The 12,649-nt window shown below is 45.3% G+C and overlaps 1 protein-coding gene across 2 annotated transcripts in view; it reads left to right on the top strand.

Moving 5' to 3' along the window:
- Positions 1-12,649, top strand: part of SUPT3H (SPT3 homolog, SAGA and STAGA complex component) — a 436,825-nt gene that overhangs the window by 266,104 nt on the left and 158,072 nt on the right. For both annotated transcript variants that reach the window (XM_060231273.1, XM_060231262.1), the window contains one exon: positions 2,158-2,300. In XM_060231273.1, the coding sequence (XP_060087256.1) occupies positions 2,158-2,300 (143 nt within the window). The remainder of the gene's footprint in view (positions 1-2,157; positions 2,301-12,649) is intronic.

Below are 12,649 nucleotides of genomic sequence, written 5' to 3'. Positions count from 1 at the left end.
CAAGGAAGCCCAGGGTCGCTACACAGAGGCAGGTAAAGGTCAAGGTAGTCCCCTGTGCAAGCACCAGTCGTTTCCGACTCTGGGATGACGTTGCTTTCACAATGTTTTCAGGCAGACTTTTTTACGGGGTGGTTTGCAATTGCCTTCCCCGGTCATCTACACTTTCCCCCCAGCAAGCTGGGGGCTCATTTGACCGACCTCGGAAGGATGGAAGGCTGAGTCAACCTGAGCCGGCTACCTGAACCCAGCTTTTGCTGGGATTGAACTCATGTTGTGAACAGAGCTTAGGACTGCAGTACTGCAGCTTTAACACTCTGCGCCACGGGGCAGGCAATGGCAAAACCACCTGTCTCTTGCGACTTGACAGCTCTTTACACGCACGAACACACAGACATTCAACTGCAGTTCCTATCCCTGATATCTTACTTTTGGCTGAATTTTTGTCGCAAACTGATTCATGGTGCTTTGTTTTCCAAATAATCATTTTGGGGCCTAATCTTGTTCTTATAAATGGCATCATTATGTATCCTTCTATCCCAGGGGTGGCCAAACCGTGGCTCAGGAGCCACAAGTGTCTCTTTGACACATATTATATGGCTCTCGAAGTCCCCACCACTCCATTGGCTGGTTTGGAGAAGGCATTTGTCTCTTTAAATCACTTCTCTAAACCAGCCAGTGGCTTGGATAATACATTTGAACTTAAAGTTGCTTTCTTTATACCTCTTCCCCCCATTTATTTGCTTTTTTTACACCTTTCTTACCAGGCTTCCTTCCTTCCTGTCTTGCAGCTCTCAAATATCTGATGTTTATTCTGAGTGCCTTTTATGTTAAGCAAGTTTGGCTACCCCTGTTCTACCCCATTCAGAAATGCTTGTTAGAATGAAGTGGTGGGTGGTATGGAGGTCCCATTCACCAAAATATTGCTCCATGTGAATCTCTGCCATGAAGGGATTGCCAAGAAAGTCATTGTTTTAATTATTTGTTTCATTTATTTATTCATTTATTGATTAGACTTATATCCCACCCTTCTCTCCAAAGCAGGCTCAGGGTGGTTTAATGGTAAAGGTAGTCCCCTGTGCAAGCACCGGTTGTTTCTGACTCTGGGGTGACATCACATCACGACGTTTTCATGGCAGACTTTTTACGGGGTGGTTTGCCATTGCCTTCCCCAGTCATCTACCCTTTCCCCCCAGCAAGCTGGGGACTCATTTGACCGACCTCGGAAGGATGGAAGGCTGAGCTGGCTATCTGAACCCAGCTTCAGCCGGGATCGAACTCAGGTTGTGAGCAGAGAGTTTGGACTGCAGTACTGCAGCTTTACCACTCTGTGCCACGGAGCTCCTCAGGGTGGCTTACATACCAGTAAAACATTACATAAAACCAATTAAAACAGATATAGGCAATAATACATTAAAACATTAAGATAATACAGGTGCGCTCTTAAATTGATGGTATATTTAATGATGGCTGATAGGGTAGCTGCATATCCATTCTGTATCTGTTTCACATCTTCAGCTGTTGCATCCAGATGTTCCATAAAAGCCATAGGATCAGGCCTTTGCTTCAGGGTGGTTCAGTCCACTTCATTCAGTGTTGCAGTCTCCGATCTTAGCTACCCAAGGCTTGGGGGAAGAGCAGTCTTGCAGGCCCTGTGGAATTGAGAGAGATCCCGCAGGGTCCTAAGCTCCTCAGGAAACTCATTCCAACAGTACGTTGTGGCAACCGAGAAGGCCCTGGCTCTGGTTGTCTTCAGCCTGGCCTCCTTAAAGCTAGGGATTGAAAGAAGGTTTTGAAACCGTGACCGAAGCACTCCCTGGGGAACATGCAGGGAAAGGCATTCCCGAAGGTACGCAGATCCCTGGTTGTATAGAGACCCAGTGAGGGAATAGTAGTGATTTGGGCATCTGAATGATCCGTATTACTGTTTTATATATTTCACCTACCAAGGCAGATAATATCTCCCCAAGTTAGCAACTTAATTAGGGGATGACGTTGAATGTCTTAAAATGTGTCTGCTCCTGCTTTATTTTACAGGCACTTCGTTATTTTGGTCTGCAGTGTCCGTTTGCACTTGAGAATGATTTTTTAAAAAAAAACCTTTTTAGCAGTTGCACCAAAAGCCCGTCAACGATCGCTTGCCTTTTCTGTTTCTTTCAGACAAACTCGGCGGCAGCAGTGGCAACATCAACAAGCGGCAGAAGATTGCTCAAGATTTCCTTATCTCCATCGATCAGACAGGAGAACTCTTGTCCTTGTTTGAAGACGATGAGGTTGATGACGTAAAGCAAGCGAGAATGGAGGTATTGGGGGGACTTCACCCTACTTGTGTATAAACAAAGTCTAGGAAAATTGGAAAACGCCATGCTGGGAATTATTAGGAAGGGAATTGAAAACAAATCAGCCAGTATCATAATGCCCCTGTATAAATCGATGGTGCGGTCTCATTTGGAGTACTGTGTGCAGTTCTGGTCGCCGCACCTCAAAAAGGATATTATAGCATTGGAGAAAGTCCAGAGAAGGGCAACTAGAATGATTAAAGGGCTGGAGCACTTTCCCTATGAAGAAAGGTTGAAACGCTTGGGACTCTTTAGCTTGGAGAAACGTCGACTGCGAGATGACATGATAGAGGTTTACAAGATAATGCATGGGATGGAGAAAGTAGAGAAAGAGGTACTTTTCTCCCTTTCTCACAATACAAGAACTCGTGGGCATTCGATGAAATTGCTGAGCAGACAGGTTAAAACGGATAAAAGGAAGTACTTCTTCACCCAAAGGGTGATTAACATGTGGAATTCACTGCCACAGGAGGTGGTGGCAGCCACAAGTATAGCCATCTTCAAGAGGGGTTTAGATAAAAATATGGAGCACAGGTCCATCAGTGGCTATTAGCCACAGTGTGTGTGTATATATAAATTTTTTTGCCACTTTGTGACACAGAGTGTTGGACTGGATGGGCCGTTGGCCTGATCCAACATGGCTTCTCTTATGTTCTTATGTAATTAACCAGAGGTCATTGACTTTCATTTCCTGCTCTGTGAAAGCTTATTATTAACTATTACTTTGATTGAAATGGTCCAGTCCCCCACATTAAAACATCTACCAACTTTGGGGTTGCCCAGGGGTGGAATTCTAGCAGGAGCTCCTTTGCATATTAGGCCACACCCCCTGATGTAGCCAATCCTTCAAGAGCTTACAGTAGGCCCTGTAAGCTCTTGGAAGATTGGCTACATCAGGGGATGTGGCCTAATATGCAAAGGAGCTCCTGCTAGAATTCCACCCCCTGAGGCTGCCAGCCTCCAGGTGACACTGGGAGATCTGCTATTACAATTGCTCTCCAGATGATCAGGATGTGAGGGCGATCTGGCTGCAACATCTGCCACCCCATTGATCGCCAGGGTTGATTTGGCTGATCTGGCTGGCTAGGTGGGTGTCCCCTACCTCCCTCACGAAGCTGCGTGCTCAGTGGAAGAGGACGACCGTCCCAGATAGGAGTGTACCATTCTTCGGTCAAGGGTATACGGCTAAGATCAGTTCCTCTTGAAAAAATGGCCACTTTGGAGGGTGGACTCTATGGCATTCTACTCTGCTGAGGGCCCCTCCCCTCCCCAAATCCTGACCTCCAGAGGCTCCGCCCCCAAAATCTCCAGATATTTCCCAGCTTGGAGCTGCCAATCGTAACCAGTTTGGATTTACGTATAGAAATCAGCCTATGAAACACTGATTGAAAAGTTAGATTTTAAATAGAATCGAGTCTTTCTTTGTAATGGGAACTCCTTTGCAATAATAGTTGGATGAATCATCCAGCTGTTCAGGGCTTTTTTGTAGCTGGAACTCCTTTGCATATTAGGCCCACACTCCTCTTATGTAGCCAATCCTTCAAGATCTTACATGACTCTTCTTATAGAGCCTATTGTAAGCTCCAGGAGGATTGGCTACATCAGGGGTGTGTGACCTAATATGCAAAGGAGTTCCTGCTCTGAAAAAATCCCTGCAATTATGATGAAAGAAGGCATTTTCTCAAATTACTGTTGCATACCAGCCAAGCTCTGTACTCTTAGCATAGCCTTAACCCTGGAGGAGAGGTATGATCGATGAAATCATATCATTAGGGGGAAAAACAAAGGAAATATAAATTAAGCCAATGCATTCCTTAGTGGCTTGTTCTACTTTCGGATAGCATTGATGTCGTAAGATTAGGTAGGTATCTAGGAAATCCCTTGTGCCAAAAAGGAAATCATTGATACCTGCATTATGTTCTTATATCATTTAATTAAAACCTACCGGTTTCCTAGCGTACACAATGAGTATCTAATTTTAGCAAACATTTAAAAACCCTTAACCTCATATTGACCCAGAGGACTGGGAAGAATTCTACAGAACTTCAAGCCATGCATATTCTTGTATCTTAATAGGATCATTTGCCCTGCCCTTTTTTTTTAAAGCCCCCCCCCCCAGTTTTTTGATAAGTTTTATTATATGATCCAATGCAGTAATTTTTATTATAAATTGCACTTAAGTGGAAACTGAAATTAGCAAATAGTGAAAATGGCCGGATTTTCTTGATTCTTTTACATTTCTCCCTGGTGTCTTTGCTAGTATTCTTTTTTCTCATGTATTTCAGTATTCTTGTGGCATGCTTCATGCAACTCCCTATGCTTTTAAAAAAAAATTTATCTTGAGGTCTATTTGTCTCCTTCTCCAAATAAATAAAATATACTTTTTGTTTAGGCAGGAGTTAAAAAGAATAGCAGGATTGCTGCTAGCGTTAAAGGTCATATATTTATGGGGAATACCTTCCTCACGTACTTTTCTGGGCGTCCAAAGTAAAATAAAACAGGAATATTATTACAACCTTAAATTCTAACTACCATTCAAATTTCCAGTTGGTTGACAGGCAATGTAAATGCTTCCAAGAATTTCACCTCTTAGGATAGATGAAATAAAAGTATTTAGTAATTTAAATTAGATGAAATAAAAGTAATTAGATGAAATAAAAGTAATTAGATGAAATAAAAGTATTTAGCCTCTACTAATTGTTTTGGATGGGCAGTTTTTCTTTAACATTTCCTGTATACCTTCCATGGTGTGGAAACCACTTGACTGTATTATTTTTCTGTTGATTGGCATTCCCACCCTCAATTTATTCTCAGGCCTTTGTCATTTCTGTGAGACTCTCAGGATGAGTGATTAACTTTTTACTTCTCGCAGCCATTTAGCTCAAGCTTTCCTGTGACATATTTATTGCTTTGAATTATATTAGAATGTGATAAAGGCAGTCCTTAAGATGCGAAGTGGGCTTCCCCGCTTTTGGGAGCCTCTGGGCATCTTTGGAATTTTGAGGGGGTGACGAGTGCCAAAATGGCTGCCACAGGAGGCGGAGTACCTCCATCATTACATCTCCCGGGTAGAAAAAAGCTTGAAAGGGAAATGGAAGCACGTACCAACTAAGCCCTGGTGCTTGCCATCCCTCCTGATCTTTCAATGAAAACCCCTCTCACTCAAATGAGGGCAGCCAGTAACAAGCCCTGCCTTACAGTGGCCCTGCCCTCTGTCCGAAAATCTTGGTAGATGCCAAGGGAAGTACTGGCAAGCACTGTGGTGCTGCATTGGGGAACTCTGTTCAATATGGTATTTTCCTAAATTGATATAACAGACCTCACTGTATCTTGAAAATGCTCTAAGCAAGCACTGAATGTGTTTAAGAGGATGCTCTCTCACACTTCACATGCTCCATTTTCCAGGTCCCTCAGCTGATCTGTGCAGTCACTCACCTTTTTCTTTGCTTTAGGAAAGGGGTAGGGGACCTCTGTCCCAAGGGCCATATACGGCCCTCGAAGTCACTTGGTGTGGCCCTCGGGAATCGCTGGACTGAACTGAGCCATGCGGCAGCCTCCCTGGGGCCTGGCTGGCCAGCGAGGATCGTGGGGCCCAGCAACACTGTGCAGCAGCCTCCCCAGGGCCAGGCAGGGATCACAGGGCCTAAATGTACAGTGCAGTAGCCTCCCTGGGGCCTGGCTGGCCAGCCAGAATTGCTGTGGAGCCTGGGAAAGTTACTGTCACAGTTCAGTTTGCACTTGATTATCCCAGACGGTGTGGCCTAATATGCTAATGTAATGAGTGTGTAACCTAATATGCTAATATTAGGGGATGTGGTCTAATATGCTACTGAGTTCCTGCTGGGCTTTTTCTACAAAAAGACCTATGCATTTGCCTAGGGCGGCGGGTCGTGTGTGTATGTGTGTGTGCCAGGTTAGGCTCTCCCCACATGACTTCAAATAGAAAAACAATTATTTGCATTGATTTTGCTAGCCTGAATCATTCTCCCTCAGCAGAGTACTGGTTTTAAAGTTGATAATTTTTTATGGCCCGCGAATGATGTTATAAATATCCATATGGCCCTCGGCAGAAAAAAGTTTCCCCACCCTTCTTTAGGAAGTGGTAGTGCAGACACCTGCAGTGGCATGACACTTCCTCGCCACTCTTTTCTTTTTTGGCCACATACTGGCTCTTTCCATTGTTCTTATTCATACAAGTTCACTCCTATCATCATTAAGTTATTTCACATTCCTTAAACAATGGAAGTTTGGCTTTCTGCATTAAAAATGAAAGGTAAAGAAGGAAGATTAAAACATGTCATAGAATTATAGAGTTGGAAGGGGTCTCCAGGGTCATCCAGTCCAGCCTCCCGCACAGTGTAGGAAATGCATAAATACCTCCCCCCCCCCCCCCACATACCCTCCCGGGGCCCTGCTGCATGCCGAGAAGATGGCAACAAAAAACCCTTCAGGATCTCTGGCCAAAGTGGCCTGGAGAAAAGTTGCTGCCTGACCCCAAAGTGGCCATCAGCATTTCCCTGGGCGTGTCAGAAAGGACCACGGGAACTAAGCACTGATGCAACCCTTCCTCCCCTACTTCTCGTGATCTGCCCGACTTCACAGAATCAGCTCTTATGTGTATTGTCCCCCCCCCCCCCCGTTTTTGTGTGCAATTATCTTACGATTGTAACACTGAGTCTCACCTCCAGCATTTACTGAATGAGATTTAAACTAACTGAGTCAAATAGTTATGACCTTCTGTCTACAGAGCTTGACCGTGGAAGGATATCAGTCTGTCCTGATCCTGTATTAGTGAGAAACCAGCAGGGCTTTTTTTTGTAGCAGGAACTCTTTTGTGTATTAGGCCACACACCCCTGATGTAGCCAATCTTCCAAGAGCTTACAGGGCTCTTAGTACGGAGCCTGCTGTCAGCTCTTGGAGGATTGGCTACATCGGGATGTGTGGCCTAATATGCAAAGGAGTTTCTGCTACAAAAAAAAAAAGCCCTGGAAACCAGTATGTTTATGCAGCTTACAGCGTTCTAAGTGACAATGTCTCTATGGCAAGAACTGCTCTCAGGTGGGGTTTCCCCCACCCACCCGCGTACAGCCTTGTGTAAACCCAACAGGCAGTTTCTTAATCAGGATTAAGTGAGTGGGGGATGAAATGCACATGCTCTTGCACCAAGGGTTGCCAAGCTCCAGGTAGCGGCCGGAGATCTTCCACTATTACAACTGATCTCCAAGCAACAGAGTTCAGTTCACTCGGTAGGAGGTGAACTCTATGGCATTGTACCCCATGGAAGTCCCTCCCCTCCTCAAACCCCACCCTCCCTGGGCTCCACCTCCCAAATCTGCAAGTATTTCCCAAACCAGAGCGGGCAACCCTACCTTCAACCAGGGGTGGAATTTTAGCAGGAGCTTCTTTGCATATGAGGCCACACACCCCTGATGTAGCCAATCCTCCAAGAGTTTACAGGGCTCTACGTACAGGGCCTACTGTAAGCTCTTGGAGGATTGGCTACATCAGGGGGTGCGGCCTAATATGCAAAGGAGCTCCTGCTAGAATTTCACCCCTGCTTTCAATCATGTCTCCGGCACAACACTCCCTTTGCTAGTCTAAACCAAGGTATAGCATTACATCTGTTCTAATGCAAACCTCAGTGAACACTAAAGTTCACTGTTAACCAGGTTTTGAAATCACTTGTGATACTTGATTCGATAGTATTCAAGATGACTGCGTATCGGCAGGGCTTTTTTTGTAGCAGGAGCTCCTTTGTATACTAAGCCACACCCTCCTGATGTAGCCAATCCTCCAAGAGCTTATAGGGCTCTTCGTACAGGGCCTACTGTAAGCTCTTGGAGGATTGGCTACATCAGGGGTATGTGGCCTAATATGCAAAGGAGTTCCTGCTGCAGAAAAAGCCTTGAGTATCAGTTACAGATATCACGTTGACCCCTGATTAAAATCTAGGCGAGAGAAGGCGAGGGGGCAGGGTCGTTGAGCCAGAGAGGGAAAGGGAACAGAACACGCAAGACCCAATTCTCTTTTCTGCGTTCTTAATTATGATTAAGGAATCACTAGTGTTGTATCTGTACGGAACCAGAGGCAAAAGAAGGGTTCGGATTCAGGCAACCTCTCATACTTCAGTATCTTTTTGAATATCATGGGGACTCTGTATTTACGCAATGGATGCATATAGTTGCGTGCTATTGGATCCAAATTGGTCGCCGTTCTTCTTAGTTGGCAAGCTATATGTGCACGTGCTATTGATTCTTCTCAAAGGGTTCATTTGAAAATATACAAATGGCTGCAAAAATTGAAAGTGCGAGCTCTGCCTTTCTCAAAAGTAGGTTGGTCAAGAGGTGATTCCATTACTGTGATTCTTTTTTTTTTTTTTAGAAAAAAATCTTTGACCTGGGATCTTAAAAAAAAGAAATCAGGGCTTGAAAACATTTCAAGAAATGCATTCTGTTCTCCAGAAAGGAGGCGGTAGTATATCGGGTCGTATAGGATATCTTATTTACCCTGTTTAGTAGAATATAGTTTCTGCATGCTAAGTTTTGGAGGAAGTCCAGTGTGCTCTTTAAAATCTCTAACAACCTTCTTTAAAGAATTAGTGTGCTTAAATCATGAACTGTGATCTAAAGGGTATGTTCCTTTTAGGTATCAATTACCTCAGAAATGTGTGGTTATCTTGGTTTGGCCAACGCCAAATGGTTTCAGTTCCACTTTGCCCGGGGCCAAAAACATGCTAAGTTGTCCAAAGCAGATGATAAACATGTATTTCTGATGTCATTATGGCCTAAACAGGATATGATTGTTTAGTGGTATGGTTTCACTTATAATGAATTATACAGAAAGCAAATATTGTTTGCTCTGTATTTCTTTAAAAAAAATGGGGGGGGGGTTGAAATAATAAATTTCTTTAAATTGTAGTTAAAACTGAATCATGTGTTTTGGCCTTCGACAAAATACATCACGCCATTGCATCACCAACAGACCGAAAAGTGGCCGTGACGACTCTAAAATATTAGCAAACCGGAAGAACTCAAGTTTGATTGGAAAATATCTCCGTAGTCCGTTGGGGTATGTTGGCCGGGATACGTTACTGTTAGCTTTCATCTAAGATTATGGAGATTTGCTGACGCAGGGATGAAGATCTCCACGGAAATAAACAAAACCCAAGCGATGGCAGCGTTCCGAGCTACGAAAGCGATCGAGTACAACGGAAGACGCTTTGTGTGGATTTGAGATCTCGTTGCTAAGGTTGACTTTATGTCCTATTGATGTACATTGTAAATACCCGCAATAAGCAGCATTGGGGGAGAGGCGCACCGCAATAAAATCCAGCTTAGCCGTTTGACCGACGCCTCGCTGTTCCGAGCCAAGAAGTCCTAATGAGCTCTCGCAATGGGCGCAGCTGCTAGGAACCGAAAAACGCATCAGCAACAAGATGTGCAAGATGCTTCTTGACTCTCTCGGCAGCTGAAAAAGTGCCGTTCTGAACTTTAGCCGGCTTCTGTTTTTAACAAGCTCTCAGCTCCGAAGTGTGTCAAAATAAACAGAGAAGCCAAAGCCATTGAAATGATTTAAGACAGTCTTCCTACGAAGCCTGGACTTTGTCCTTATGTATGCCTAGCGTGTTGTGGGAAATACACCGACGGGTTAATAATATGTTGAACTGGCTTGAGTTGTGAGCAGCGTGTGACCGCTAGTGGTGCTCTGTAATTGTTGATGACCTACAACCCATGCTGGATAGCAATACTTCCCTCACGCAGGCACTGGGGGCGCCGACCTTTTCTTGCTTACGAACAGCCTGCTAATTAAAACAGCTTCTCACCCGCAATGATCAACTGCTTAACGGTAACATGGACTCTGGTACCAAGGCCTGTAACAAACCAAGATGCCAGTGTTGCTTTCATATGGATCAAGGGTGGCCAAACTTGCTGGAAGGAAGGAAGGAAAGAAAATAGATGGGGGAGGGAGAGGAGGAAATAAAGCAACTTTAAATGCATTTGCTAAGCCACCAGCTGGTTTGGCTTGGAGAAGTGATTTAAAGAGCCAAATGCCTTCTCCAAGTTGGCCAATTCCATGGGTGGGAGCTTTGAGAGCCTCACCATATGTGTGAAAGAGCCACGTGTGGCTGCCAAGCCACAGTTTGGCCACCCCTGATATAGATCCTTGCAAAAACATCAGTGGATACCAACATCAGCCATTCCATCTTAGGTTCCTACTCCTGCTCATCCTGTAATGTGATTTATTCTATCATGTGTCAGCCATGTCCTTCCACCTTCTACGTTAGACAAACAAACCAGTCCCTTTGACAAAGAGTTAATGGACAGAAGTCTGATATTAGAAACCACAGCGTTCAAAAATAGTTGGGGGACGTTTTAACCTTTCAGGACATTCAGTGACCGACCTAAAAGTAGTGGTTCTCTTACAAAGGAATTTCAAATGGAGATTAGAAAGAGAGACTGCTGCCCTGAGCTGGATAGCCCAGGCAAGCCTGATTTCGTCAGATCTCAGAAGCTTAGCAGGGTCAACTCTGGTTAGGATTTGGATGGGAGACCTCTGCGGAATACCATGGCCGGGATGCAGGGGCAGGAAATAGCAAGCCACCTCTGTGAATATCCTCCAGGGTCCCAGTAGGGCTTGGTGAGTCACCAGAAGAAGAAGAAGATATTTGGTTTATTCCCCGCCCTCCCTCTGAATCTCAGAGTCTCAGAGTGATCACAATCTCCTTTACCTCCCCCCCCACACACAACAGACACCCTGTGAGGTAGGTGGGGCTGAGAGAGCTCTCCCAGAAACTGCCCTTTCTAGGACAACTCCTATGAGAGCTATGGTGACCCAAAGCCATTCAAGCAGCTGCCATTGGAGGAATGGGGAATCAAACCCAGTTCTCCCAGATAAGAGTCCGCACACTTAATCACTATACCAAACTGACCTGAGGGGTTGACATGATTGCCAGGTGCAGATACACACAGAAGAAGAAGAAGAAGAAGAAGAAGAAGAAGAAGAAGAAGAAGAAGAAGAAGAAGAAGAAGAAGAAGAAGAAGAAGAGAGACATTGCTGAATTGCAACTGATATTGAAGCTCAAGGCAATGCCTCCACCTGGACGTAATCCAGACATAGGCTTCCTGTCTCATTATCAGTGCTGATTTCTCCATGCCTACCACCCTTCTGCTTATCACACCTAATCCACTCACAGCTGCTATTGTCATTCTGCACCTGAAATCACTCCACTCTCTAAGATATAAGAACAGATGGACTCATGTTCTAACTGTATCTGAAGATGTGACCAGTGACTCACAAAATCTCATCCCCTGCCACAAATTTTGTTAGTATTTCAGGTTCTACTGGATTCTTGCTCTTTTCTTCTGCTACGGACAGACTGACGCAGCTACTCATCTTGAGCTATCTCTCTGTCCTGACCTGGTGAGTCAAGGGCAGCCTGATCTCATCTGATCTCAGAAGCTAAGCACCCCTGGTTAGTATTGGGATGTGAGACCGCAGTGGAAGTCCAGGGGCTCTACAGAGGCAGGCAAGGGCAAACCACCTCTGAATTTTTCTCGCCTTGAAACTTTGTTGGGGGTTGGCATAAATTAGCTATGACTTCACAGCAGCAAGCACAATAACAGTAGTAAAAACGTTGATTTCCATGTGTGAGAATCTGTAGATCTGCCTCCAGAGACTAAACTTCCATGTCACCTCCCTTGGCTTATAGAGCAGCATTGCTCGACAAAGTGAGTTAATGCATTCAACTGCGAGGTTACTTAGGTAGAAAGCAATAAGAAATATAACGCACTGTGCATTTGAATGGGTCTTAAAGCTGCGCCCCCCTCCCTTTTGTAGCCCACATATTCTTCTGTGGCAGAAAGTCTGTGTTAACAAAATTTAGCCTATCACTACCCTCCAAGCACCTCTGAACGAACCCAAATGCATTGGCAGGGCCGGCACGTCCATTAGGCAGCCTTAGGTGGCCCGGGGAGGGGGCACTGGGTTGGGCCCTCTCCCCCACCCTTGCCCAGTGGCATGGTGTGGCTCCTGTGCCTCAGAGCACGCCACCACCGGCTGCCATTGCCCGTCTTCCAGAAGCTTCTGGAAGCTGGCAGGTGGCCTGGCAGCGGGTGCACATATTCTGAGGTGCAAGGGCCATGCTGTTGAGCTTGCCAGGGAGGAAAGGTGCGGGCGGCAGGGCAGCACCTTGCCTGAGGTGCCGGCCTTGCACCGGCACCCCAGCAGGTAGCCATTTAGGCCAAAGTCCCCTTCAGGCATATGAGGGCATCTATCATATGCTGCTGTGTTGTGTATTCATAGAATCATAGAG

This window comes from Heteronotia binoei, chromosome 1, assembly GCF_032191835.1.
Source record: "Heteronotia binoei isolate CCM8104 ecotype False Entrance Well chromosome 1, APGP_CSIRO_Hbin_v1, whole genome shotgun sequence".
NCBI classification, from domain to species: domain Eukaryota; kingdom Metazoa; phylum Chordata; class Lepidosauria; order Squamata; family Gekkonidae; genus Heteronotia; species Heteronotia binoei.
The sequence above is the reverse complement of the archived record's forward strand: the minus strand, read 5'-3'. Positions and strand labels throughout refer to the sequence as shown.